Below are 27,045 nucleotides of genomic sequence, written 5' to 3' on the forward strand. Positions count from 1 at the left end.
GTTACTATCGCATCGTATGCCGGACACTTTCACCGTGGCTACTTGTATTGTTCCGAGTATACAGAAGTTGCGATACCTCAATGGACGCCGTATACAATTGGTGGTGACTGCTAGAACCTAATAAACCTACAAATACGTTCTTGCGCGTGTTGAATGTCGTACGCATGCCTCACGGATCGGGTCATCCATGGATGGCTTGTCGTAAGCCGTTGACCTGATCGATATCCTCGAGATGTATGCCCTTGGCTTTGCTCTCGATGGCTGACAGCGGCGAAACGTTCAGGTCTTTCCACGTAGACCAAACGCGTTCGATGCGGCGGAACGGCAGCTGGTCGGCCGTTTGGGGAGGTTCAAGAACAAGAAGCCAGACAGCGTCATAGCCTCCTGCACCGGGAACACCGCCGGCAATGACGCCCGCTTGAGACGTGCAGGCGTCCAGGAGCGCGGTCTGTTCCGGAGGCTCGATGGGCACTCCACATAGATTGCCCATTTCGCGCATTTTCGTGCGAATTTCCTGATAGGCGGCATGGGTATTAAGACAAGATGTCATCGGGAAGAAGATAGCGCGCACCTCTCCGAGTAGATGTGCTTCGTAAAATGCTTCGACCTTGGGCTGCACGCTTGCGCGCAACATCGGGTTGGCCAACCACTAATCGGGGTTTAGATAGTGAGCGTTTCATCCGTTTCGTGAGTACCGAGAAATGCTACCTGAACGGGCTGCAGGCTCGCTGCGAAACGAACTACGAAATCGTAATCTTCTGGGTTTTCGTCGTGAAGCTGTGATAGCCGTCTGAGGGCCTGCGCGAACTTCATGTTCGCTTGGTCCAATGCGTTCCAGACTTCAGCAGCTTTATGAAGGAGGGAAATGATGCATGAGCACGGTTGTAGGGGTCAGAGATTTAGATCTTACCTTTGACTGGCTCGGCTTGCCGCCATTTCAGCACTTTGCCCACCAGTGAAGGTGTGTCACTCCCAGCGTCGACGTCCGCGAGCATCAATCGCGTGGATGGAGGAAGCTGGAATGGTTCCACCTTGTAATCCCATGCGGGATTTGATGGTGACAGAATGGGCGCTAGTTTCGGGACGAGCTGTGATAGTATTAGTGACTTTAATTGACTCGTCGTGCTTATAGCATGAGTACGCACATCGTCTTGCATCAGGGGTTGGAGAACCGCGGGATTGAACCGAGTGTACTTTTGGCTTCCAAAGACCGCCGAAGACACGTCAAAACCGCTGCCAACCTTGCCTTGAGCCAAACAATGAACATATTGGGCGACGTTGTGTGCAAGTCGTCTGCTCTCAGATATAGATTCGTCCGCAAAGGCACTGCGAGGCAGGAAATCGAGGTGGATCAGAAGCGCGGTGACCAGTGATGTTATGAGCGCTGCTGAGGAGCCAAGGCCGGTCTTGTGCACGTCTTTCAACTGCACACCCGTAGGACCGAATGGTGTAAGCTTGCTGAGTGAATCTATTGTGGGCTCGAGTCCGAGCTGCGCCAGCTGAATGATGACATCAGACGTCGTACGAGCCGAACAGGTAGATCGCGACAAACCTGCGCCCGTTGCGAGTAGAAGTCGTTATCACCTACAATGGCGATGTCGAGACCTGGAGCGAGCTTGTTCTGGATCTCTGCGACGCCCTTGAGCTCAATGGCGAGGGCGAGGGTGCGCTGAAGCGCCAGATGGACAAACTTGTTCTTGGAATCCTCGAGTCTTCGGCGCTCAACATCTCAACTCGCTGTACCGATCCACGGAGATGGGGGACGCTCACTCGGACACGACCTGTTCTACCATCACCGTCCCGTCGGCGGCTACGAAGCGCACCGAGTACGTCCATGATGCCTGGAGGAATTGCGGGGAGCGCACGCGGATCGAGTTCGGGTTGAGAGCGCCGGCATCCTGGATGGAGGTGTAGAATCGCGAGGATGTGGAGACGACGATGCCAGAGTATGCTGGGTCAAGGACGAGGTAACCGCCCGCCAAGAGGACCTTGCCGGGCGCGGAGACGACGGTGGAGGTGCTAGCCATGGCGGTTGGTCGCGGACGTGGACTCCGGAGTGTGCTCGAAACCTTGATTCCCTTCCGCGAGCTTTTGTACCGATATCTTTATCGCCGAAGGCATCCTAGTGTAACTTATCAGCACGAGGCAGCGGCCGTTGAGCAGATGGGGCGGTGTTAGACTTTGTCAACCCTCGAACTTTCAGACTTCCTCCGATCGATGTTCCGAACGAACATACCGACCTGGGTAACTCCCAGCCCACCTTTTTCGCCCATCTCATTCGTTGGCTTTTCTCTCTGCCTTTCGCCATCTGGGAGTGGAACGGGCTGGCATGTGCACTTTCTGCGACGCTCTCCCATGGGATTACTCGCCTTTCAACGGGCTTGCGATGTCACGGATACACCTCAACTGCATCTCATTCCATATATTGCAGACTGCATGCTAATCTCTGTGCTTCCAACAACTCGCACCGGTCTCTGATATGAACACCATACCGTCAGGGACTTCGCAAGGCATGTCTACCAGGTGATCAAGCTACTGCCACGTTCTTGAGTGGTTCTCAGGAGGTTGTCCCTCAGTTCGTATCCGAACATGCCGGTACTGTGCTATGGGCACATAAAACCTTCTTGTACGGTGTCGAATGACGGCCCTTGTGAAGGCTGCCGTTCAGAATCGGTAGTCTGATACGGATGCCAGCTTCCCACTCGAGTCCGCGCGTGATGACGGGTTCTAGTATCGTCTCTCACTAGCATGTCTGGAGTCGTCGTGTACGCAGTTTTATCTATGCCTGATTATTCCCGGGTGCTCAACTTCAGTTGCTGTTGATCATAACCCTCTGATAGACCCGTACGGCACATTCGGAACGGCATGGCACGCTTTTCTGATTTGTGGGACGACGAATCGCACCACGAGGGACTATCGGATGTTCGTTGCTTCGATATCTCTCCCTGCGCGCCCGCAGCCACGATCGACAGGACCACTAAGCTTCCTCGTGGGTGGGGGAGCCGCGGCCGATGTTCCCTGAGCTAGATACGGCGTGGCTGCCCGCCTGACCCCCCAAGCACTCGCCCACCCCATCAAGCCCCCTCCGCATATCACGGCACGGGCTGTAATTTCCTGGCCTTACGCGGTAGCGTTATCGGGAGAGCAGAGGGCTGACCCGGCGACCAGGTCCTGCGGGGATTAGATCACTCTAGCTCGTGAACTAAAACAGACCCGCGACGGGTATGTCGTCCTTATTTAGCTTGCGCGGCGGCACCTCCTTTGGGCCGGAGTTGCTGTTTACATGTTCAGCATCGCCCGTACGTTCCCATATCTTGCTTCTTGTACCATAACGCATTCAATCGGAGTCACTCACAGGCGACTTCCTAGAAAGGACTGTATATGTCTGCACGCTCGTAGGATGCCCGTGAACCAGTCTCTCGTATCGTCTATGATGACAAATCGGCGTTCGTTGACCAACTTACTAAATAGCGACTTCGGCCACCTGCTAGTGATGTTTGCTGCTCTGTGTTTACTATCGTAATGGGCGTTGCTTCTTCAAAGATGCGCTCGGACGCTTCGATTTCCACTCAGACCAGAGCCGCTCTCAGTGGTTCGCAACCCTGAGGCCGCGTGCTGTGATGCGAGGGAATAAGAAGTTCTGTTGGGCGTTCGTCCTGGTGCATGTCGAAATATTCGCCCTTGAACATACGCTCTCCCATGACCATCGATCGAGCTTGTCAAGCAAATAAACGTCCGCCAGGTTCTTGTGCGCGAAGCAGATCGGTGATGGGATCGGGTGTGCCTATCTCGATAACATCTCGGATGTTGTGGAAAATATCCGGGACGATACGCTTCTGTGGCGCATTGAGCTGACTAGGGTTTTCCCTCAACAGCGTCCAAGCAGAAGGCCTAAGTCAGTGGTCACTGGACGTTGATCTTCACATCCAACTCATGAAAGGCATCGAGGCAGAAATATATCAACTCAGTCCTGATCCGGACAAAGAGACATTCAGATATGACAGTGATAACGTATCGTGACCGCAAGTTATATGGCGCTGATGATACGGCATAAACCCTCATGTCCATCATTGTCCCCCACGGGCAAACCACTCCTTCTGCTGCCCACATGTTCCGTTGGTGCACCCTGGACACCTCAGCCGCATCTGCGTACTCGCCGGTGGTATTTTTCCGGACGAGTAATCGGCGAGATGTTTTGCAGCAATGTCGGCGAGGGCCCGTATGAACACAGGGGAGTCATTCAGGGAATCGGACCGTTCCACGTGCATCCCGAGCTATTATTGCGGCCGATGAGCGGGGGTGAAGAAGAAAGTCGAAGAAAGAAGACTTGATCACGAACCTCCTCACCCTCTTTCACATATTCCAGGTCCATCTCGTAAAGGGTCTCGATGTGGTCGCTGGTGAAGGCGATGGGAATCAATACAACGTGTTTCTTGCCTAGCCGCGCCAGGCCTTTGATAGCTTCCCCCGTTTGCATGCCCATCCATGCCGACGGGCCGACTTGACTCTGCCAAACGAGGCGATACGGGTTTTCGACGCCCCACTTCTCTTTTAGGTGCGCCATCGTAGCCGCGACCGTCGCAGATACCTCGAGAACGTACGGGTCGCCGCGATTAACTACCGACATGGGAAGGGAATGCGCGGAGAAGAGCAGAACCACGGATGAACGAGACTCCTCAGGGAACTTCGATAACGCGGCTTGGATGTTCAGTGCCACGGCCTGCGCGGGCGGAGCTCGTGGTCAGAGATGGAAGATACCGGACGGCCGGGGCGCACTTACGTCGACGAACCCTGGGTGCGTGCCCCAACGGTCGATCACAGACCATTCGATATCCCCTATCTCGCCCGCCTTGCCCCTTCTATATATCTCGTTCAGGCTGCTGCCCGTCGTGCTGCAACTGTATTGCGGGTACTGCGTGAATGCTACCGCGCGCTTGACGCCGTCCGCTTTCATTTGGCGGAGGGTCTCGTGGGTGAGGGGGTTGGCATAACGGAATGCGACGTAAGGCTTATGAGGCGCGGTCTCCGGGTGTAGTTCATCCAAGAGGGCCGCCATTCCTGAGCCTTGAGTCTGAGACCATTTCAGGATGGGGGAACCTCCGCCAATATCCTTGTACTGCTGCTCAATCTGAGGTGTGCGCCGCTTCGCGATCCAGGGAGCAAGCTGTCGTTGGAAGGGAAGGGGAATGAGGTCTCCGTCCAGAAAGAGGTTCGTCAAGAAGTCATGCGTTTCTTCCACCTAGTATACTGTAAGTACCATACAGCGCGAAGAAGAGACGCGCATACAGTCGAAGGTCCACCCATGTTCAGCATCACGATTGCTGAGCCATTCATGAGAGATACGGCATATTGAACAGTTCGCATTTAAGACGTACCTGTAGGACTGCATAGTACCGGACATAAGTTGCGTATCCGCGAAAGAAGCTTTCGTGCTCGTTACAACGTTACCTCTTGCTAGTTGTCGCATGATTCACCGTGGCGTATGACCTCGTCAATAACTTCGCAAGTTTCCGTCCTCTTGCTGCAGACGCCATGTTCTAATATCCGCACTACCTCGGTGAACTGTGGAACAGAGAGCAGTTGGAGTTGGCTGATGGGGTCAGGTGCAAAGGTTCGGTCAGCCTACTGAATGAACTCTTTTGCTGTAAGGCGGCGATGACCGCCAATGATCGGCCGGGAATTTCACAGGCTCCGTGAGATGGCCACGTCGGCGACAATGCTCGGTTGGGAGCGCAGTTATAGGCTATACGCTCGAAGTTGAGGTTGTGAGAGACCGCTGTGCAGGTTGAGCGGATAGCCGGGGGACCGTCTTGGACAGTTACCACGACGTGCGCGGTACATTCTCACTCTGCGCCTCAACAAAGTCTCACAATGGATGAAAAACCGCGTACTTTGGAGGTCGAAAGCGAGGATGAGCGGCAACAGAGGATACGTGCGTGCGCTGCCGCTTTTGTAGCGATGTTGTGCTCAGCACATGGGCCGATGCAGAGAGCACGCTGGAGAAGTTGAACACTCCTTCGAAAAGCCATCCATCTGGCAGCAAACCCGGGTTTCCCTTCGGCGACGCACAACCGGATTCACAGCCGGGATCCACTTCTCAACGTGAGCCTTTCGTTCTCCAGGGAGCCTACCATCTGACTTGGGACAGTTTTGGAGCGTGTGCAGGCGTTCCTCCCTCAGTTAGCGGAATCTAATGCGGAACTGCTTCGTCGAGCCCAGAACGAGCCGAGCAGTGCAGACATTGAACATTTCAATGGCGACGAAGAGCAATACATCGAGATGGTCCGCATATACCCACCAAAGTCTCCTGTACCATAGTCATTCTCCGTAACCTCAGAACCTCGGCCTCGGAGTTTTCGAACAACGTCGGCAGGGCGGGCAGGAAGACGATGACGAGGAAACGACATCCTCCGAATCCAGTACGGATTCAACCTCAGAGTCTCAATCGGACAGCAGCGCTAGCTCAGAAGACGAATCGTCGGAGGCGGACAGCGATTCTGCTCCTGCGCCCGCGGACCTCATCGGGGAGCTCTTCTCTACTCGACCGACGCGATCGCTCCCAAAACGTGCACGACCGCAGATTGTTATGTTGGACGACTCGCGAGCTTCTTGCGGCCCGTGACGCTAGACGGCGTGGGTGTACTTGGTTATATGCTGCAAGCTGACAGGTTAATGACGATCGACAGGTAGTCACTAAGGCGCAAAGGCAAAACTGTCACCTCGGAAACAGTCTGTCAGTGCCGTGAGCAGTGAAGAGCAACGCATAGGATAGAATTACAATACTGATACATTGATAAACGATTCAGCCTTGCGTTCTGCAAACTGCAAGCAGAATGTAGCACGTAGTCACACGTACCACGGCTTGTCCCCGAGAGGAAAATGAGCACACCTATGGTAAAGGGATGTACTAGGGGTGGTCACCGCGATTGTATTATGGTGTCTAATCATTGCCGCCCCTCCGTCGCCTGGGCTTCTTCGGGGGACGTTCCGCCACCTCGACAGGTCTCTGACATACCGGACACCGGCCACTGGCAGATAATCTGTCAGACAAGAAGGACAGATAATTAAGAAGTGCAAACACCGACCTGACGTCAAGGAGCCAAGGATCGAGACAGGTTTGCTGGAGCCAGGTTAGGCTTGAACAGACATACTGACAGCAAAGTCTTACGTGGAAGACGTGGCCGCACGCCAACAACCTCAACGGTTGTGCTCCTTCTCCCGCATCCTCCAGGCGCAGGTCTGGTCGCTCGATCGGAATTTCCTGTACTCCACTTTTGTCTCCACTTGGTGACGCAGGTGTTTGGGGTTCAGCAGGCGACGGGTGGTGCTGATGTCGACGTTCTGGCTCCTCGAAGTCGAGGAGACAAATCGCACACGCGGCACGGTTCTCCTCCAACCTAACGAACGGCAATTCTCCGCGCACCCAGTTGTCCTCCCACCGAGACTCATGCTCGTCATCTTTGTCGTCCCCGGCGCCACCGGCGTCTCCACCGCCGCGATTCCCTTCGGCTCCCTTCGTCTTCTTGCGTCTCAGAAGCCTGAACCTGAACCGTCGCTTCGGCTTAGACGCGGCCGGCGGCTTAGGCGGAAAGGTGTGCGCAGCCTCGGGCTCCTTCACGACATCGTCATTCTGGCCGTCAGGAGGGGAAGGAATGTAGAGCACGAGCGGGATCTGGTCTACAACCGCTCGTGGAAGCTTCCCTATCTCGTGCCGGGCGTATGGTGGCCGTCGGAGAGGACGTCCGAGGCACAACATGACGAGGGCGAGCAGTAGCTGCGGATAGACAGGCATCGGTGCGTCGTGACGACCAGAAGGAAACAGAAACTTACGTATAAAACTGGGCCGAAAACGAAGATGATAAGGCCGAGGAGGAAGACCTCCAGTATCACAGCGTAAACGATGGCGAGGATACCGAAAGTAAGCCACCATAGGTGCGGCGAGGTGATCCGGCATGTGTTGATCGACGTGTACTCCAGGATGTGCGCAGTCAGAAACCACGTAAGGCCCAGCAAAGTAGATAGGAGGGAGAGCCTGTTTGGCAAGGAAGTGAGGAGCCGACCTTCACAAGACCCAAAGTGAAAGATAGCGGACCTGGAGTAAAGGTGCGACGCCGGCGCTGCAGGAGCATCGCGCTCTGGCCCAGAGGATGCGTTGTGATGCGCCGCAGGTGGACGGCGCCCCACCTCGGCATATGCCGTAGTAGCAGTTGAAGTGTGACGCCCGGACTCTGCATCCGTCCGCCTATCCATAACTCCGGGTAAGGCGCAAGTGATGTAAGCAGGGAGGAAATGCTGCTTACGGGCGGCGCCTGCGACTGTGCCATCCCCAATACGAGAGCAAGCTAGCTAGCGTTACACGGACTACCCATAGAGAGTCTTGGATGGAGCGATAAGAATGCTTCTCGGGGAACGTAGATAGCCAGAACTCACTCCATACACCGAGAGGTCTACTACACGCATGCCATTCGGAGATACCTGACTCAGGAAGAGCGGGACTTTCAGTATGAGCGGCAAATGCGAGAACAGTTATCACAGTCACAATCTATACGGGGATCAGCTCCGAACAATGTCATCGAGTATATGAAACATAGCTTACCTGTACGAAGCCGAAGCCGACGTTCCATATCATGGAGACCAACTCCCGCCTATCGCGGTTTCCCGCTCTACCATATCCAAAGAACGCGAGAGCCGCATCTACAGGCGATATGTGTCGTTGAGGTGGCGGGAAGTGGTCTATGTGATGACCGTCCGTATCGACAACGACGGGATCATGCATGGATCTGTAACCTATGCCAGTAACCTGATCTGCGCCGTGTCCTGGGATAGGTGAAGGCGCCCGAACGCGAATTGGAGAGCGCACGCGGGCGGCCGGCAGAGGAAACTCTGGCGTCGCAGACAAGGTACGTTCTCTAGTGGCGTTGCTGGAGCCCGCGAGAGGTGTGCGTGTGCTGGACGAGCTCCCGGTGGCAGGCTCATCTATGTTCGGCATCCACGATCTGTCTTGGGTCAGAGATCGCGAGCGGAAATGTGTGTAATCATTCATAGATGTTGAGTGAGGTCTGGGACGTCCGAAGTTGTCTCGTCGTCCCATGAGGGGTGTTGAGTGCACTTGTCTAAGCTGCAGCGCATCGAGGTCGCTCTCGCTCATTATATTGTGTTCCATGATGCAGCACAGCGACCGCCAGCGAGGAGATACGCTATTGTCCACAGCCGATAGTAGTCGTATCGTCAAGTTATGGAGAGGATACTGCCTCCCGATATTGCCAGAGGGTGAAGATCAGAAGAGAATGGATCGCGAGATGCAGTGAGGCGTGCCAGTTGATATGGGGGGCCCCGCGATGAGCGCTCGCACGACACAGCACGAGTAACGATTATTGTTGAACTGTATCGTCACAGAGAGGGCTTGGTGCGCGACCGGGCCACCGTAGCTATCTTGCTATTCGCCCTAAGTCGTGGCGGGGCACAGGGCCTTGACGGAAGGTGACGCGGGTCGGCGCCATACGATGCCGGGCGACTGTCACCTGACACACTGCCGAGCTGCCCAAGTCAGACTCAGAGCTGCGGGTATTTATCCTCTCGCATCTCACCAGATCCAATGGCTATGATGGCGACGGCAGTTTCAAGTCGAACGCCCCATATGAGTAGACCTGTACGCATTGCCACCACCGTATGGGCATACCTACACTGGCAGTACTGCCTCTGCTTGGAATTGGTTGCTTGCACGGATACCCTTATAAGTTGGCCGCGACGTCATCAGATGGAATGGCGCTTGTAACTACAGTATCTCTGAATATGCCACCGGCGAGCAGCGCCATCCTTGTACTTGTGATGCGTCTTCGCTTGGGTCCTGCAGTGACCGACGCCGCCATGCAGATTTGGCTTTCATCTACGACTCACATGCATTGCGCAAGAAGCAAGGTAACAGGTGGTGAGTCTATATACACTTCGGAAGCCTCGCTCGTACAAGCTCCGAGAGCTAGGATTCTCTCATAAGGCTAGCCTGGAGTGCAACGATTAAATCTTCGAATACTGTTTGTTGACTGTCTGACAGGAGGAACAGGGGCACTGCTCCTTTTAATGCAAGTTATTGCATTCACGCCTCCATAGCGGTGTTTTCGGGTTTTACTTACCATTCTTCGGCTACCTAACGTTGCTCCCGAAGTGAAGCCTGCAGGCCTCAAGTTTATGTAAGCAGGCATCACGCGCTGTGCAAGGCACCTTTGTCATAGCTCCGCATTCAGAGGGACACCCCCACTTGATATGCGTATAACATACTACTACCAGTGGCGAGAATTGTGTCCCTCCTCCTCCTAGATCACTATCGCCATCGCGCGATGCAGCCTCTCTCTAAAGAGAACCGGATTGCCACGGTGATTGCTATCTCCTCCGCCTTCTTCCTGGTGGAAATCGTCATTGGCTTCCGCAACCATTCACTCGCGCTTGTCGCCGACGCGTTTCACGTCGCCTCGGACCTCATAGGCTTCGTCGTAGCCCTGATTGCTACGCAGAAACGAAACAGCTCGAATGTTGCACCCCAAGGATTTACATTCGGCTGGCAGCGGGCAGAGCTACTTGGAGGCTTCTTCAACGGAGGTAAGCCTATAATCCGGTTCTCACTCTCACCGAAACCTCCCTAATTCTTCTGTAGTGTTCTTGCTCGCACTGGGTGTCTCGATCCTGCTCCAGACTATAGAGCGCTTCCTCTCCCCCGTCAAAGTTACCCAGCCCAAATGGGTGCTCATTACGGGCGCCATTGGTCTAGGACTCAATGCGCTCAGCGCTGCCATCCTAGGCGGTTCGTCGCCAACACTTGAAGCTTTCAAAAGCCACAACTCTCACTGCGCTTGCAGGACACGGTCACGACCACGGTGACCAGAAGAAGGCAGACGATGCGCCGCCCCCTAATGCCGCACACCACCATGGGCACGCGCACACAGTCATCCCCGCCCGACACAAGGAACACGCCGACCTGGGTATTCTTGGAGTCCTCATCCACCTCATAGGCGATGCGATCAACAACGTCGCCGTTATGGTCTCCGCCGGGATACTCATGGCCACGGGCTTTGTGTACGCGGACCCTCTTGCATCCGCGTTCGTCGGGGTGATGATCGTGGGCACGTCGCTGCCCTTGGTCCTGCGCACGGGGCGTATTCTTCTCGACAGCGCGCCCATGCCTGTCGAAGGTGTCGGGCAGGATATTCTGAAGGCTACGGGTGTAGAAGGGCTTCACGAGATGCACGTGTGGAGCCTCAGTGCGTCGGCCGTGTCTGCGCAGAGATGAAAAGGAAAAGCTAATGTCGAACCCGCCAGCGCAAAGCAAGGCCCTGGCCACGGTTCATGTCGCGACTTCGAACGATTCGGTGACGGATTTCATGGCCTCGGCCAAGCGTATTAATGAGGTGTGTGCCTTCTCGCGCCCCTTATCCTCGGTGGTAGCTTATGATGCGTCTCGTGGGGACGCCATTACAGTGCCTTCATCACTGGGGTATTCACAATACTACGATCCAACCGGAGCTCGTGCAGCCCTCCGCGAGTTTGACTACGGAGGGCGTCCTCGAGGCGGACAGAAGCACGGCAACGGCCAGAGGGCTGACCACGAGCACGTGTCAGTTGCGATGTCCGGACGTCACTTGCAGGAACGAGGTGTGCTGTGACACGGACTGAAGTGTGTCCACTGTCCCCGTGTCCACTGTCCCCGCCTGGCTTCCGGATAGCTCAATAATAGCCATGTCTGCTGTACCTACCTCCGAGGCGCGCTTCGACGCGGCCCTTGCATCGCGTACGTCTTGTTGCGCGGCGACTAAGTGCGAATCGCGGAGAGCGACCACGAACGCGTGGGATGCGGCACGATCGTTCTGCTTCTCGCGAGCCAGGCAGACCGCGACGAGCGATGTCTCTGAACCTGGCTGTTGGTGTGCGAGTCTGGCAGCCTTCTGTTTCATCTCAGATATCTCAGATATCCGACATATCATCCTTCTGTGTTACTTCGGGGGTCACGTGGCTCGCGCCCTATGATGCATGATGCCTTACCGGGACTGCACTCGTTCGACAGCGCCCAGCGAGGGCGAGCATAGCGACACCGGCCGGGCACCCTATGGGCCATGGCGTACTCCTCATTCCGCCCTCTGCCAACGCCCCCGGGCCCCTCTGCAGGCTACTTCGACCTTGACCGAAACCGATTCCCCCCTGCGCGTACCAACTACTACACAGGTCTGCCTGCGAGCCCCGGCCCATACCCTCTTCCCAGTCCCAGACTTCCGCAGGCTGAAGAGCCGAGAACGACCTTGCCAGGCGGCACTCTCCTTCACAAGGGCTTCTACGATCTCTTGTCCCTGATTCCGACGCCTGGGGCCGCTTCACGCTTTCTGTGGGGAGCAGACCCGCCTGAAGTCGTGGCTGGCCCTCGATACGAAGAGATCGGAAGGGACAACTTGGCAACAAGTCCACCCGCGCAATCCCCAACCAAGGCGGCGCCTACATCGCCATCTCCGAGGATCACCGCGTCCCCCGCCGCGAAGAAAAGTGGGCGCCGGATTAGCAAGGATATGGTTTCACGCCCCATGGGATTCGTGTACGTCGCCCGTATTGTCGGCGTGACGTTTGCGCTCTCCCCCGCACACGTATTTACACATCCGTGGCTTCCCCAGGCATTTGGTGCATGCATCCGACGCCGATCAGCTGGAGGCTTTGCTCACGCGGTGGGGTCCTGATGGCATGGGCAAATTGGGAGGTGGGAACTTTGAAGCGCTCGATCCGCCGTGGATATAGCAGGCTAACGTCACGCAGATCCCCGATGGGCGAATCCCATCAAGAACAGGATCAAGCAGACTAACCAAGCCCGTGCGGTGCAGGAGGTTGTGAGCGCGCTCAAGCCGTCCGATAGCACGCCTGGAGGGTATGGGCAGCTGCCGCCTCTGCGCGTCGTGAATGGCATGCCGTCGCCGAGCACGTCGACGATCGGGACATCGGTCCGTGAGAGTCCTCGCGTAGGCGTGTCGCCTGGTGGCCAACCTGGTGGTTCCACCATTCGCTGGGCCGCTGGACTAGGTGTACACCAGGAGCATGAGCAGGAGTCGGACGATACAGCCTTCGCGGATAAGGACCTTCCGGAGATACCCGTTCCTCCTCCGAGGACCATCACTCCCTCGCTGGCAACCCTGGAGAAGGCCGTTGCTGTACGGATATACTTCGAGAATCTCTATTTCCCGCTACTTCGTCAGCCTTCATCGCGCGAACAGAGGCGCCAGGCCATGGAACGCGACATGGTGCAGATGCAATTGACGGAGGCTCAGAAGGACCACTTGCGCGCACGCTGGAGACAAAACGAGACTGATTATCTTCGCGAGCGTCGGCGGAAGGTTGATCCAAGCGCCTTCGCCGTTATCAAGACCATCGGTCATGGTCTGTTGTTTGATCCTGGTCGTAGTCCCTTGTTGACGAACTCTCACGACGTAGGTGCTTTCGGAGTCGTTTCTCTGGTTAGGGAAAGAACCACGGGAGAATTGTACGCTATGAAGCAGGTGAGTGGCTTCGGCATCATGACGCCCTTCATTCATCTCTCTGAAATGAATTCATCTCCCACAGCTTCGGAAAACCGACATGTTACGTAAGGGTCAAGAAGGTCATGTCAGGGCCGAAAGGGATATCCTGAGGTCGGCGTCGTTGGTCAGCTCGCCCGGCGGGGCGGAGTGGATCGTCAAGTTGTTCTACAGTTTCCAAGATCGCGACCATTTGTATTTGGTGGGTCTCAAGATTGTTCGATTTCTGACAGCATTCGCACCGCTGCAGATGGCGCGTCGCCGTCGCAGATATAGCGAAAGCAGGGGTATCGGGTTTTCATCTATAGCTTGATGACTCATCTCGCCTTGTGCTCAAACCTTTATTCACAGGTTCTTGAATACATGGGTGGTGGGGACCTTCTGAATCTCCTGATTGAGAAGGACGTGTTTGAGGAAGACTTTACCCGGTTCTACGTTGCCGAGGTACACCTCTCTCTCTCCGTTAGCTTATTCGGTCGAAGCATGCGTTCACCACTTTCCATTCCTCGGTATTCCCGGGCTAGATGTTGCTCGCCATAGAGGCTTGCCATCGTCACGGCTTCATTCATCGAGACATCAAACCGGATGTGAGTCCCCCCGGCGCTACATCGGCGGCCTTTCACCCGTGGATGTCGCCGTGTCCCGGCTTGTGTGACCGAGGCCTGATGACGCCGCCCTTGTTCCCTTCTGACCACAGAACTTCTTGTTTGGACCGGATGGGCATATCAAACTTAGCGACTTTGGTCTAGCGTGCGCGCTCTTCAGCTAAGACCCGTTCATTGCTCGCCTGACCAAAGACCATCGCCGCGCAGTACCGACCTGCATTGGGCCCATGACACGTCGTGTCAGTGCTCTACATTCTGGGAACGTCCGATCGCGAGATGCTGACGATAAGTCCCGATGTCGCAGACTACGAACAACAGCGCCAACACCTGCTCCACAAGCATGGAATCGATCTCGAAGATGGGAACGATCTGCGCGATCCGGCGGGGACTAGGCGAATGAAAAGGAAGGATGTCGATTTGATCATGGGAGGCGGGGAAGGCGAGGGGGGCCTGTTTACTTGGCGGGAGAAGCACCGGCGAAAGGTGGGAGCTCCGTCGCCCCGTTCTCATTCTTTCTGACGAGGGATGCTGTTCACCACAGCTGGCTTATTCTGTGTGAGCTGCTTCGACTTCGAATCCCGTTTTTCTAGGGCTGACGCGCCGTGGTTGATATAGCTGCGGAACGAATTCTTACAGTAGGCGATCGTCCATGCCGGCATGCAGCCGTTTTCTCAACCGTTCTAGTGTCCCCCGAGGTCATCCGTGGCCATGGCTACACATACTCTTGTGACTGGTGGAGTCTGGGAGTGATCATGTTCGAATGCCTATACGGGTGCGCACGTTCCCTTCCATGTGTGTGGCTGGGACTGACGTGTAACTGCTTTCTCTTCAGCTATCCGCCGTTCGTCAGCAACTCCGTCAGTTCTTGCCTCGACTCGCTGCAAAGTGTGCCCCTGGCTAACCCATTTATAACCTTGGCAACGCATGTTTCTCCCGGTCACAGCGTCATGTCACGAGGCAGAAGATTCTAAACTGGCGGCAGTCGCTGAAGTTCCCATCCCGGCCCAAGGTTTCGCATGCAGGCGTGGACCTGATGCAGCAGCTCCTATGCGAGCCCGAAGACAGGCTAGGCTCGCAAACGACGGCGTCGACGACCCGGCCAAACTCGCTGGTCGTGGCAGCCCGGAGAAGCGCGTTCATCCATCCACACAATACGACGGGCAGCGCCGACGGGGCAGAGCTCATAAAGGTGACGACGGTTAGCCGACCGTCCGAGACTCGAGGCTGAACCGTGTGCGGGGCAGGCTCATCCGTGGTTCCGTGGAATCGACTGGTTGAACATCCACCGCTATCCCGCGCCGTACCAGCCAGAGCTCCGAAATCCCGCCGACACGCGACACTTTGACGACGACATCCCTGCAGAGGTACGTAACTGCAACGCACCTAAGCGAACGCCCGTGGGTTCCAGGTTTCGTGACGACCCAATTTACAGCCGTTAGCACCCGCGAACGGAGCTCCTGCCGACGCCACCCGCGATCCGTTGCTTCGCGACAAAGTGCACGGGGAGCAGATCCTCGAAGTGCGCAAGGCGCTCGCGTTTGCGGGTTTCACGCACAGGAGCCCGCGGGCGATCACCTATGTCCGGGCGGACAGGGCGTTCGACCCCGATCCTGGCACGTACGGACACGAAGAGCCGGAACGTGGGCGGGGGACCGTCCGGGAGCTGCACGAGGTGGGCAAGGGCAGGGCGATGTCGATGTGAAGGCGGGCGAACGCCGGCTGTGTACGACTTTCACGATGCAACGGCGCTGCGCGCTCGTCGCGCGCGCACCGGTTTGCGAGGACGGACCTAGTACGAGTATGTACGATCGACGCATCGAGTATGATGATACCCCCTTGAGCTGTGTGTAATGCCAGCGTCGGGCACGTATTTGCAGGGAGATGGGCGATGGCTCGCAGGCGCGGGTTCTGGCCCCGCACATTGCCGCCAACGTTGCCATAGGGCGGAAGGGAGTCACACCAGGGTCGTCGGCGTGCTGGCCGTCGGGTGGCGCTGCCCGACAGCGTGTCTGCGCGGCAACTCTCGCGTACGCAGGCGGTCGAGTGCGTCGGGCTGGGACGTGTGAGCGCGTTATGACAGTACGTTCTGGTTCCCACGGGCGGAGAAGCGGCGTGACGATGACCGGCGGCACGTCACGCTTCCTTTCCGGGCCGTGCCCGACGATCGTGTTCGGCCGGGGGTGCGGTCGTGCAGCGTCTCTGCCTTCGCTGCAGTCGCGAGCGGACGGGGAAGGCAGCGTCGTCGCGGTTTCCCATGGCGCGCACGATCGGTGTTTCAACGCTCGGTCCGCTCAGACTCCGACGGCGCCTCGAGGCGCGTGCATCGATTGGACCTGGCACCAGACGGCGGAGGCTTCCATTCATGATACTCTCGCCTGCTTCTCCGCTCGTTTCTTATAATCACTGGCCCCTCGCCCTCCTCGTATCCCACCGCGCCGTGGCCTCTGCGCGTCCGCTCCCCTCCAGAACACGCGCCCTGCCTGCCCTACCCTGCGCCCCCCGGCACAGCCTACCGCACACGCAATTGGACCCACCCCTCAGCCCTACCCGACGCGTGCCCTGGCGCATGCCGTCTTATTGCGACGTACTCTGATCTCCATGGCATCCGTGCTCTTCCGCACCTGCAAACTGCTCTGACGAGATCGCGTCGCGCACCCCTGACTATCCCTTTGACGTATACGCAGCTGCCTCCATACACATGGCATCGGACGCAGGATCGGTCTCTTGCACCTTCACGTTGTCGCGTGTTTCCTCGCTTTTAATCGGGGACAAGCCGGGCCTCCCTCAAATTTCTTCGCCGACTTCTATTGCTTCATACTCTACCATGTCTAATCCCGGAGAATTTTCTTATTACAACAACCCCTCTTCAAGGTCGCGGAGAGCGTCTCCCAGCGCCGCCGACGCCAACGCGAGTTACTTTAGCACTTCGGGACAGGGTGGGCGACCAGTATTGCCTCCTATTCGTTCGGCATTTCCGACCTCACCTTCCACCACCTCACCGTCTCCAGGTTCGTGATTTTTTTTGTCCTATATGAACGTATGGCACCGAAGACTCATTTTCGTCTGTCACCGTTCAGTTCCTATAGTACCTTACACCTCAGAGCGTGCCCATCATCAGGGCTCATACGAGTATGGTTCACACAGCTATGCTCCATCGGATTGGGTTCCTGCTCGTGAATATGTTCTCGTTCTGCTCATCGGCGTGTTCTGAAATTCCGGCTCTTTTCCAGCGTCCGGGGGCGCACATGTGCCGCAGGCTTCCTCCTTCTACGACCAACACGCTCGATATCCTGGGCAGTCGTACTACCCGGCATATCCCGCGCGGCCGGGATCGGGCGTGACCCCGGATCCTCATAGCCTCAGGGCCTACCCCGGCGCGCCCGTCTCCCCGCCCATCCCCACCGGGGCGCGTGACGACCGGTATCCAACGTATTCGGACAACCCCATGGGAACTGGCGGCAATTACGGCATATACAATCCACCGGGCTCTTACTCTGGATCTGCTTACACCTACTACCCGCCCCCCGCCCACCAGTCGCCGTCTTACTCGTACGCACCCGCGCCAGATCCTCGCAGTACCTCCCAAGCCGCGTATATCAACCCATCTCACCAGGGTCCGGCCAGGTCAGTCACCTCGGCAATTCGTCCTCCTCGGACCTCACGATCTCATGCCGTCTCACCATACGCCCGTCACTCGACAAGTGCGTCGCTGCACGCCGGGTCCAGCCATATGCCTACGGTGCCCCAAGAGGAAGAGCCGGTGATTAAGAAGAAGCGCAAGCGTGCAGACGCCAACCAGCTCAAGGTTCTCAACGAGACCTACGCACGCACGCCGTTCCCGTCCACCGAGGAGCGCCAAGACCTGGCGAGGCGTCTGGACATGTCTGCTCGTAGCGTGCAGATCTGGTCAGCCTCTCTTCGCCCTGTCGTGATCAGCCCTCGATGCTGACCGACCGCGTGTCATCGAACAGGTTCCAAAACAAAAGGCAATCCATGCGCCAGGGCGGCCGCAGCTCTACTTCCGTTGCGGCAACCACCCTCTCCGTGCATCACCCGTCCCATGGGCCTTCGTCGTTCCAGGCCGAAGTCGTCCCTTCCGTTCCGGGACTTTCCTCCATCCCGCGATCATACGGGACCCCGCCGATGGTGAGGCCGCCGACCGTGCCGAGCCCTCCGTACACCACGCGCCTGCGGTCCCCTCAGCCGGAGGTGCCTCTGCGCACCCCCAGCCGCATCTCGCGCTCGCCGCCCACCCAAACATCTCATCGCCGCTGAATCAGCATCACCCCGATCATCGCAACGCCTCGGCCTCGTACGCAGCAACCCACACTCGTTCCATCTCGTCCCCGCATACCTTACAAGCCCATTAAATTGTTCATGAACGGTTATATATGCCGCACACGCGTCACATCCACTGGGTTTTTTTTTGCATGCACCATGTTTATGTAACTGAGGCCACGGACTATTCCACACGAATCGCATTATGGCCCTGGCGGCCTTGTATTCGCACTGCATATGTATAGAGAGACGTTTTCATATCACGTACATATAGGATCTCGCACATTCTCTAGTTCACATACATTAGAGTAGCGCCAATTCCCTAATCGATGATTATTCACGCCGTCTTCGGGAGTCTTCCCATCGACACCACCGGCCCGGCTGTTCCTTGAACCACCACACCTTCCTTTTCGCGGCTTCCTCGCGAGGTGATCCGGTCTGCCGCCGATAGCAATGCTCCTGCCCAATGCTTCCATGGAACCCCCCGAGGCAATCGGAGCTGCGAGAACGCCGCGCACGCGGGAGTACTAATCGTCGTAGGGCATCTCATAAAAACGTGCTAATAGCTACAAAGAGGGACTGTCATGCACACTACCGCCAGCTAATCGCAGATAGAGAGTGTGTGCTCGCGTGCATTCCGGAACCTAGCCGTCGCAACCACCCGAGCGTTCAACATATAATCAAGGAGAGAGAGGGGTGAATCAAGATCCGAGAGTTGGGAAATGAAGGTGTCCTTCTGGTCGCCCCATCCTGTCAATGAGACCGCCGGATCGATGCATGGCGCTTGAAGGCGGAAGCACGTGACTTCTTGGCCTTGCATCGACCCGTCGATACAAGTGGAGAGGAAGTAGCGGCGCGAGTTGGAGTAGCGGATTTCTCCGGAGTGGTGGAAGCCGCTGCGGTCTTGGAGGGAGCAGCGGTCTGCGATCCGGACGCAGATGCGGAGGCGACGCCGGAGGGCGTACTCCCGGTGCTGTCTGTGAAGACAATTGCAGGTCCGGGAATGGTAAAGCTCCCGAAGTCAGTCCAAATGTCGGGCCAGGCAACATTGTCGTACAGTCCGGGGATCGATACGAGATCATCCCCGGACGGCGTGCTGCTTCCCCCGCCGGTGACATTCACCTGCCTGAAAACAGCTTGATTACAATGCTGCGCGGAGTGGAAGGTAGATCAGTACTTACAGACAGCTCGGGTAGTATTGCGGTTGTCCAGTGGAGTGGAGCGCCACGCTGCATAAGATTAAGGTGAGAACAAGGAGCATACGCCACGAAGGCGGAGTGTAGATGTCAACTCTTACATTTCGTGCCGGATCAAGTAGTGACCACTTGCCAACTGCTTCGGGACCGTTGACGTCCAGCTGTTGTTGTCTGGAACACGATGGGCACCGGTCCAAAAAGGAATGGTTACGGACGACTCACTGGCAATAAGCTCCGCGCTTGCCCATGTGCTAGTGCTCTGATCGTATCCCGATGCGTCGATCTTGAACCATTGCGCTCCCTTCACGTTGAAGTTTGCGCAGTCACCATTGCAGGAGGCCATGTAGCTGGACACAGGCGTCAAACACGCGAAGTACAACAGATACAATGAACCAACCTGGAAACCGGGCCGAGATGATCTGATTTTGTTCGGTTAGGATATAGGTGTAGAGCAAATGATTAGCTTACCAGCAGGCCACTGTCAAGAACAAGCGTCCGACGTCAGGGCTCGATAAACGCGACCATCCGCCGGGAACGTACGTTTGTCCAGTCAAAGGTGACGCTGGATCCTGCCGGGACACTGGCCGATACCGAAGCACCTGTCTCGCCACCTGTATTGCAGGCGAGGTCTTGACTGCTAATATCGGTGACTGACCACGGACGTGAGCTGACAAAGAAAATCGGTCGTGACAACGAGCTTCAAAGCACTCACTTGGTCCATCGCTCGGAATCTTGCGAATAACACGAGCGGGAACTGGATCCGCATACTGCGTTTCACGGAAAGGATCACAGGCAGCGAGACCCTCAGTATACACGAGGATGCCCAGAAGGGTGACTTTTCACTCACAGGATCCGAGAAGGGAAGCCAGCCCGTATAGTCCTGTCCGTTCGTATTCACGTTCTGAACGTACCCATGTCCCGCGACACCCAGGATGAATCCGTGAAAGGTGGTTACAGCGAGCGCGGAAGCGAGGACATAATTGACGACGACCATGGCTGATTCTTGTGCACTGGGAAAGGTCAAGGGAAAGAGCGCCCGTTATGAGCCGCAAGACACCCTGCCCTGTATATGCCGGCGAGGAGCAAACCGTGGCCTTAGCACACAGTGGCGCAGCCCCATATGAATCCATTCTTCGCCCTCGTGTTTTGCGGCAGAATAGGCGCCTGGAAACAATGAGGTCACAGCCACATGACCAGAACAAAGCCAGAATAAGCGCCAAGGCGTCTCTGTACAGAGGCACAATATTCGCTCCATTGTGGACATAAAACGCTAGGATCAAACGGAGGCTCGCACAAACTCCCGGAGTGCTACGAATATCCGACCAAATCTTATTACCCGGTGATTTGGTCGTCATCAGCACGCGCATGCCACGCCTTATTGCCATGCGAGGCCACGAGTCTGCCCCGAGGCACGGCCTGCGTGCAAACGGCTAAGAATGACACGGAAGATACTGCACGTTGGTGCGCCTAAACGTTCATTCCAGCGGAGCGCCGAAGCAAGTTCAGTCGCTCCTTTCGGAGCCCCCACCCCGACAAGAGCCCGAGTTGCCCTAACCCCGCCTTCTCATGTGCATGTGTAAAGAGAAGGGGCGTGACATCGAGCAGTGCCTGTAGCGGTGAAAGGCGGTAAACCGACTCGAAGTACTTCGTCTCGAAGGATCTCTCTTGGAAATTTACAGGTACGGCCCGATCCCTCTGCATAACGGACCGAGGCCAATGAAGGATCGTGTCAATGAACTTTCTGGATGAATGACCCAATGGCCTGCTCGAATAGCAATCACTTTACAAGTGCGCGCATGAAGAAAGCGCATAAACCCGTCTCGGAGGTAACGAATTAGTTGACTACGGCGTTTCCAAGAATCCGTCGCATATGTCCGACCATCATCGGCACCCGTGGGTATGGGTACAGAGGTCCAGATATAGTCTTCGCGCTTCCAGACTCATACGTACGCTGCAAGTTACACAGCGGCACCCTGGGCCCAGACATCCACTGCAGGGAGCGATCAGCGCCTTCCGAAGAGCCCTCAAGGGGACGCCCTACCATTAGGGCCAGGGGTTTCGCCTTGTGTCCACCATTTAGCGGTCCAGACGTAGCCGGCTGACAGACGAGTAAGTTATGGAGCCGCTCGTCGGAGCACCGTTCACAATTGCTTACCATGTGTGCAGGTCATTCCCCCGGTGTAAACAGCCTGTGTCACGCATCGCGGTCGTAAGTCAAAAGGCTCCGAGAGGATGAAATTCGAAGGAAGACGAACGCTGGGACTCCAGGGTGCAATACTCGGTCGAGGCTGACTACCGTCACGGTCCGTTGCAGTAGTGATCGGAGGCGTCGGATTGGCTCCTCCCCCTGTACCCCCGTTTGCGATGTTCTTGAATTTGCTGCGCTCATACCTAAGCGAAGGGTCACGTCTCAGCTCTCACCGCTAGTGATGAAGAAACAGCGGGTTCAAGCCGTTGGCCATACCGTAACCAGTTGGGACTATGGTCCAGCCCACCCATCGCTTGTTTGACCGTTCTCACCAGGCTGTCGCCGGGCACCTCGTCTTTTCCTTCTCCTTTCTCCATCCCTTCCCGCGGGCTTCCCTTATCACCCGAGAGCTCCCAAAACATGCTGCCTCCCAGCCCTTCCCGCGCGATGTACTCACCCTTCCACCAACCAACCTGCGCAGTATCAAAGCTCACCATTTCACCCTTCGCGGGATCGAAGCTCCAGCTTGCCAAGGCTCGCTCGTCATGGAATACTTGAGAATTGGGGAGAGGCAAAGCGCGGTAATCATAGACACCCTGTTCCCAGCTGCCCGCTCCGACACCTGAGAAAGGGTGACCAGGCCCGCGGGTGTTCATGAAGCTAGGAGAACGATTACTTAATGCTCATTCGTCACTCACAGGGCTGGACTGGTCGTCACCTTCGACCGTACAGCGGAATGCCCATGATGATCTTATGCCGTGGCACACCTTGTGCGATGTACCAGTTGATCGCCTCAGCGGCACTGATCAACCCGCCAAACACGTTGGCCTGATGATTCGCGATCTGGTCCCAGGAACCGGCTGAGATCCGAGGGCGTTAGCTCCAATGCACAACAAGTGCTCGAACACGAACAGAAATCCTGATTAAAGTATCAACAACTACAACCCCGGGCGTGTCAAGCACACGTACATAGCTCATCATGTTCCAGAAGTCAAGTGCCCTATCCATTTCAGCCGCATGGAGCTTTTTGTAATTATCTGGGCCGCAAGGCGCTGCGATCTGTCCATGCGATGAGTAGGCAGCTCTAAACAGGTCCAGCTTTGTGCTCACGGTCAATAGGAAGCGGTAATCGATGCCCTTGTTTCGCGCATGTTGGTCAAGTGCATGTCGGAGCTCGTGTAGAAGGGCCACGTATCCTCTCGCTTGTTCGTCATTCTACATGCAATGAGCGCTAGGACGAGCTGTTGTGAAACCTTCCTCACTTGAGGATATTCGTAGTCCTAAGTGTGCCTATGTCAATGTTTATCTGCGTGAATCTTATAGACACCTGCGTACGACGTCTAGACCGTCTAACGCATAATCTTCTAGCAACTGCACGGCACTTTCGACGAATCGGGCCCTTCGCGACGCGTCCACTACGACAGGGTGGAATGATGGCGAATACGTCCATCCACCGATTGATAGAATCACTTTCAAATGCCTGTGCTGCTGCTTGAGCTTGTAGATAGCGTTGAAGTTGCCGTACAGGTTGTTGCTCGTGTCATCCCACGAGTCTCCCGGGTAATGTATGTCCTGATCTGCCCACAGATCAGACAAGAACACCTCCCCGGTCTCGGACTTGACGTTGGCAAACGCGTAAAGGATGTGACTGAAATGGTCGACAGGAAATATATTTATGAGGTTCGCATGATTGAGACAAAAATGCGGGTGTACATAGTGATCAGACGTACGTGAGATCCTCCGCGGGGATCAACGAGGGCGGAAATTTACGACCGTAAATACCCCTATGGGCAAGAGTGAGGAAAGATCGCTGAATCGCAGCGTTTCACGAACCAATTAACAAAGCTAACGGGACGGCGGTTAGCTGCTGCGAGTCGGGCCCGAGATAACATTGTCACGTACTATCCGACGCTGTATTTCCCTTGCTGCGACATTTCTGTCTGATTCACTGCGACGGTGGTGTTCTGGATTTCTGGAATTTTGCCTATCAAAGCCTGATCACGATCGGCGGCGAGGCGGTGGAATGCGTTGTACGTAGGAACCCCGACCAGAAATAAGGAGACGGCCAAGAAGACTAGAAACGACGCCTTGGGACGTTTCCGCGGTGACAGTGAGGTTCTGCTACGGTTGGTGCGGTCGTCTGTTGGAAGCGGTTGGTAAGATGCCGACATGTGTTATATATAATCGATGCTCCGACAACGAAGCGGTGCTTCGGAGTGCACCGCAGATGCTGCGCGGCGCTGCGTCGGGCGGATGCTGAGATTACGGGTTGAAAGAGTGTCAGGTTATATTTCGAAGGATACGGAAGATAGCAACGGAGGCAAGTGGTAGTGGTTTGAAGACGAAGCCGCAAGACGACGTCAGTGTCTCTTTGCAAAGCGCAGGACCAGGATGGAGCTGTGACCAGCATGTGATCATTTCAATGGCTCTCCTCTGGAGGCCATCGGACCGTGTAGTGACTGTAAGGCGCCTACCTTGTCATCAGCCCTGCCTGATTGCCTGAATCTGCGGCTACGTTGGTCGACGCTACAGAAGCATGGGACACTCCTACGGATCTCGCGATGCTCTTCTGTACTGGGCCGCCATGGGATTGCTGGTCCTGCAGAGTCTTGTGCTATTGGCCGTCGCTGAAGAGACGGTGGAAGATGCAGGTCGGTCTCCCACAAATCAACCGTCGAGCATCTCGACGTCAAACGTTCTGATTGCTCTATCTACATACTCGATGTAGCAATACTGGCACGCAAATTGGTTGACTATTCTCCGACATCTATCGGAACTATGGCGACCTTGTTCCCAGATGGTCACGATCTTGCGGGTGCGGGATCTTCTGCATGATCTTGTGTCCATGTGCAACTCACCGGCGCGTTGAAGGTCAAGCGTTTCCACTTCAGGAGTATTATGCTAGGTCCGTCTACAACTGATCACCGATCAAAGTGCCGAACCTCTAACCCCTTTCAGTTGCTTCACCAATGGCTCTCTTGCCCTCCTTTTCCTCCCCATCTCCCGGCACAGTCAGAACATCATCCATTCTCCTTCACACAGCGCATCGATATCAATATGGTCCGAACCCTTACCTAAAGCTAGCCGCGCACGGGTCTCCCTCATAGGCAATGTCACCGTATTCGATAGCGACGATCAAATCGACGACGTCGAAGCCTTGCAAGCATGTTATCTCCGACGTCACCCGGATGCGCGGGGCTGGCTTCCCGACTCGCCGCGAGCACCTCATCTATCCTATTGGGCGCGATTTGATCCGCAGGTGGGTATTCAGTCGGATCTTTTTCAGAACAAGCTGCTGATGAGGCGTTTAGGCAATATACTATGTCGGTGGCTTTGGCAGGTGGGGTGACTTGTTTTGTCGGATACTGCATGACAGTCTGACGGCTGCCTCTGAATAGCGAGCATTACATCGGATACATACCCTTAAATCTTTACCAAGAAGCGTTGGCGTCTACAATGGGTCCTGTTGGCGTAGCGGGAAGATTTCTCGTCCAAACCGGACAGATGTCATAGACAACGACGTCGACCGTATGGGAGGGAAAACATTTAATGTACATTAGACGGATTGTAACATATCTAAATCACCCATATGTTCAGGATACCCCGAGCAAGTCGGAGGTTGAGCTGCTCAACGTTGACGATGAAACGCCATCGCGGCCAACGAAGCACGAAGGGTTCAAATTTGCATCACCAAAGGCAATGCTGACCACGTCCTTGACGTGCTGATCGATGCCCTCTTGTTCGAAGACCTCCTGCATGACTTCCGCAATACGGCCGCCGGTCTTGAATGCATGCCATTCCTGGCCTTGGTGTGGCACGCATGATAGCAACAGCTCACACTTGAGTCGTCCCGCATCCGGGGCAGCAGATGGTGCGCCAAGCACGTTCACGACCTCGTCGGGATTAGGAGGCTTGTCCCTGGGAGTCACGATGGGATTCGGGCCGGACAGTTCTGGATCTGCCGCACCTATCCGTCGCGCCCGGGGGGGGAGACGACCCCGTGCTTTGGGCCTGGAGGAACCAGTCGCGGATGGCGCAGGTATTCCGAGACATTTGACGTAGACAACAGTCTTGAATGTGTTCAATGCGGGAGAGGGTGTGGATGCGAGGAACAAGTTTGACAGGGTGTCAACGCTGGCAGCAGTCCGATTAACAACTTGATCCGCGAATATCGACGTGTCAAAGTCAGGCGAAGATGTCAGATTCACGAGCTGCGAAAGATTCAATCAGAAAGATCCAAAACATTTCAAGTTAAAAAGTTGCATACGAGTGACATCAGATCCCCGCCGAGGGATCGCTTGTGTATATCCGCTTGATCCATACAGCAGAAGACGACGTCCAGTGGCTCCTTGGCGTCCCATCTGGGACCCTGTCCCGTCTTCGACGGAGGTATCTGCGCTAGCAGCAAAGGGGAATGTCGTTCTGACATATCATAAGAAGAACACTTCATGTAAGAGATTGGGAGAACGAACGAGTCCCATTCCTGACATGAGCATCTTGATCATTCTTGAATATCATGATGAGCCATTCAAGAACGAGCCACGCATGGCGGCCCACGGCGCTTTCCTCGACGCCCTCTTCAAGCTCTTCCTCCTCGGCGTCTACATCGTCCGCGATGCGTCTGCCTCTTCGGTTGTCGCCAGGCACATCGAGTCGCTTCCGTCTCACAAATCCTTCACGTAGAACGTCCCAACAAGTGCGAATGTGGGTGAAACACCGATGTGTTACACGCGCGATGTAAGACTCGTCCTCGTCCTCGTCTTTCATAACAAAGTTCCCGACTCCGGGAGGCGGGTACGAAGGGATTGCTCGCATGATAGACGCAGGAGAGCAAGCTAGAGCCATATGAAACATGCATCTGTTCGCGGCAGCTGTGGCTTCCGGGGTAGGCAGCAAGGCCGACCGTTTCCGCTTCAGGTTGATCTTGGAGGGTGAGATGTTCCCGGCTGTGATTGCAGCTGGGTCATTTTCAGGAGGAGGCGGGTAGAGTGCCATATACAGGACTTGTCGCACATGCGGCCTGCAAAAGATACCACGCGTTTAACGCGTCTGGTTCTGATCTTTACGCGTCGAAGTAGGTTGGTAGTAGTTACGCACGCGAATGGACGCGCTTTTGGCGTGCATATATTAAGCAGGAGATCGATGCCGGCTTCGTATTGACCCTCTTCGAAACAGGTGTCCACAAGCGCTTGAAGGTTCTTGCTCAATTCGCGTTCAGTGGTCGCGACGGCAGTCATGGT

At 55.9% G+C, this 27,045-nt stretch overlaps 11 protein-coding genes across 11 annotated transcripts; 5 read left to right on the forward strand and 6 right to left on the reverse strand.

Moving 5' to 3' along the window:
* Nucleotides 1-181: 181 nt before the first annotated feature.
* PUNSTDRAFT_63219 (Phosphomevalonate kinase) lies at nucleotides 182-2,027 on the reverse strand (the record flags this gene model as incomplete). The annotated part of the gene is made up of 6 exons (XM_007381293.1): nucleotides 182-571; nucleotides 709-848; nucleotides 911-1,088; nucleotides 1,146-1,499; nucleotides 1,553-1,712; nucleotides 1,777-2,027. The coding sequence occupies 6 exons, from the start codon at nucleotides 2,025-2,027 to the stop codon at nucleotides 182-184; spliced, it is 1,473 nt and encodes a 490-aa protein (XP_007381355.1).
* Nucleotides 2,028-4,067: 2,040 nt separating this feature from the next.
* On the reverse strand, nucleotides 4,068-5,313 carry PUNSTDRAFT_61953 (ferrochelatase; the record flags this gene model as incomplete). Its single annotated transcript, XM_007381294.1, has 4 exons — nucleotides 4,068-4,274; nucleotides 4,340-4,720; nucleotides 4,781-5,239; nucleotides 5,287-5,313. The coding sequence occupies 4 exons, from the start codon at nucleotides 5,311-5,313 to the stop codon at nucleotides 4,068-4,070; spliced, it is 1,074 nt and encodes a 357-aa protein (XP_007381356.1).
* A 558-nt stretch (nucleotides 5,314-5,871) lies between these two features.
* PUNSTDRAFT_131982 (uncharacterized protein) lies at nucleotides 5,872-6,622 on the forward strand (the record flags this gene model as incomplete). Its single annotated transcript, XM_007381295.1, has 4 exons — nucleotides 5,872-5,932; nucleotides 5,989-6,102; nucleotides 6,149-6,282; nucleotides 6,338-6,622. 4 exons carry the CDS (start codon nucleotides 5,872-5,874, stop codon nucleotides 6,620-6,622), a joined length of 594 nt encoding a protein of 197 aa, XP_007381357.1.
* A 318-nt stretch (nucleotides 6,623-6,940) lies between these two features.
* Nucleotides 6,941-8,989, reverse strand: PUNSTDRAFT_131983 (uncharacterized protein; the record flags this gene model as incomplete). The annotated part of the gene is made up of 8 exons (XM_007381296.1): nucleotides 6,941-7,028; nucleotides 7,086-7,120; nucleotides 7,169-7,774; nucleotides 7,831-8,032; nucleotides 8,093-8,242; nucleotides 8,301-8,376; nucleotides 8,431-8,542; nucleotides 8,597-8,989. 8 exons carry the CDS (start codon nucleotides 8,987-8,989, stop codon nucleotides 6,941-6,943), a joined length of 1,662 nt encoding a protein of 553 aa, XP_007381358.1.
* Nucleotides 8,990-10,334: 1,345 nt separating this feature from the next.
* On the forward strand, nucleotides 10,335-11,664 carry PUNSTDRAFT_62084 (cation efflux protein; the record flags this gene model as incomplete). Its single annotated transcript, XM_007381297.1, has 5 exons — nucleotides 10,335-10,593; nucleotides 10,649-10,795; nucleotides 10,851-11,252; nucleotides 11,311-11,399; nucleotides 11,470-11,664. The coding sequence occupies 5 exons, from the start codon at nucleotides 10,335-10,337 to the stop codon at nucleotides 11,662-11,664; spliced, it is 1,092 nt and encodes a 363-aa protein (XP_007381359.1).
* A 423-nt stretch (nucleotides 11,665-12,087) lies between these two features.
* Nucleotides 12,088-15,978, forward strand: PUNSTDRAFT_50683 (kinase-like protein). The gene is made up of 17 exons (XM_007381298.1): nucleotides 12,088-12,571; nucleotides 12,648-12,730; nucleotides 12,787-13,401; nucleotides 13,456-13,520; nucleotides 13,585-13,740; nucleotides 13,890-13,982; nucleotides 14,063-14,125; nucleotides 14,236-14,288; nucleotides 14,351-14,382; nucleotides 14,448-14,626; nucleotides 14,685-14,698; nucleotides 14,759-14,778; nucleotides 14,828-14,915; nucleotides 14,976-15,000; nucleotides 15,087-15,332; nucleotides 15,388-15,507; nucleotides 15,576-15,978. Exons 1-17 carry the CDS (start codon nucleotides 12,102-12,104, stop codon nucleotides 15,843-15,845), a joined length of 2,592 nt encoding a protein of 863 aa, XP_007381360.1. The 5' UTR covers nucleotides 12,088-12,101; the 3' UTR covers nucleotides 15,846-15,978.
* Nucleotides 15,979-16,967: 989 nt separating this feature from the next.
* Nucleotides 16,968-18,480, forward strand: PUNSTDRAFT_142071 (homeobox-domain-containing protein; the record flags this gene model as incomplete). The annotated part of the gene is made up of 5 exons (XM_007381299.1): nucleotides 16,968-17,151; nucleotides 17,221-17,316; nucleotides 17,374-17,767; nucleotides 17,846-18,049; nucleotides 18,115-18,480. The coding sequence occupies 5 exons, from the start codon at nucleotides 16,968-16,970 to the stop codon at nucleotides 18,416-18,418; spliced, it is 1,182 nt and encodes a 393-aa protein (XP_007381361.1). The 3' UTR covers nucleotides 18,419-18,480.
* A 694-nt stretch (nucleotides 18,481-19,174) lies between these two features.
* On the reverse strand, nucleotides 19,175-20,611 carry PUNSTDRAFT_154790 (uncharacterized protein; the record flags this gene model as incomplete). The annotated part of the gene is made up of 9 exons (XM_007381572.1): nucleotides 19,175-19,547; nucleotides 19,603-19,650; nucleotides 19,719-19,788; nucleotides 19,840-19,964; nucleotides 20,015-20,036; nucleotides 20,086-20,095; nucleotides 20,158-20,246; nucleotides 20,312-20,384; nucleotides 20,465-20,611. 9 exons carry the CDS (start codon nucleotides 20,609-20,611, stop codon nucleotides 19,175-19,177), a joined length of 957 nt encoding a protein of 318 aa, XP_007381634.1.
* Nucleotides 20,612-21,344: 733 nt separating this feature from the next.
* Nucleotides 21,345-24,049, reverse strand: PUNSTDRAFT_50688 (uncharacterized protein). The gene is made up of 14 exons (XM_007381300.1): nucleotides 23,708-24,049; nucleotides 23,639-23,650; nucleotides 23,536-23,589; nucleotides 23,141-23,453; nucleotides 23,068-23,085; nucleotides 22,916-23,020; nucleotides 22,775-22,864; nucleotides 22,718-22,724; nucleotides 22,524-22,665; nucleotides 22,082-22,465; nucleotides 21,873-22,008; nucleotides 21,773-21,806; nucleotides 21,659-21,715; nucleotides 21,345-21,607 (listed from the first exon to the last, which is right to left on the reverse strand). Exons 1-14 carry the CDS (start codon nucleotides 23,974-23,976, stop codon nucleotides 21,576-21,578), a joined length of 1,653 nt encoding a protein of 550 aa, XP_007381362.1. The 5' UTR covers nucleotides 23,977-24,049; the 3' UTR covers nucleotides 21,345-21,575.
* Nucleotides 24,050-24,908: 859 nt separating this feature from the next.
* On the forward strand, nucleotides 24,909-25,318 carry PUNSTDRAFT_62720 (uncharacterized protein; the record flags this gene model as incomplete). Its single annotated transcript, XM_007381301.1, has 3 exons — nucleotides 24,909-25,064; nucleotides 25,117-25,145; nucleotides 25,204-25,318. Coding segments are annotated over 3 exons (300 nt in total), but the record flags the coding sequence as incomplete, so codon positions are not given.
* An 80-nt stretch (nucleotides 25,319-25,398) lies between these two features.
* On the reverse strand, nucleotides 25,399-27,042 carry PUNSTDRAFT_131989 (uncharacterized protein; the record flags this gene model as incomplete). The annotated part of the gene is made up of 4 exons (XM_007381302.1): nucleotides 25,399-26,016; nucleotides 26,073-26,227; nucleotides 26,278-26,825; nucleotides 26,903-27,042. 4 exons carry the CDS (start codon nucleotides 27,040-27,042, stop codon nucleotides 25,399-25,401), a joined length of 1,461 nt encoding a protein of 486 aa, XP_007381364.1.
* Nucleotides 27,043-27,045: the final 3 nt, after the last annotated feature.

This window comes from Punctularia strigosozonata, assembly GCF_000264995.1.
Source record: "Punctularia strigosozonata HHB-11173 SS5 unplaced genomic scaffold PUNSTscaffold_3, whole genome shotgun sequence".
Classification (NCBI taxonomy): Eukaryota; Fungi; Basidiomycota; class Agaricomycetes; order Corticiales; family Punctulariaceae; genus Punctularia; species Punctularia strigosozonata.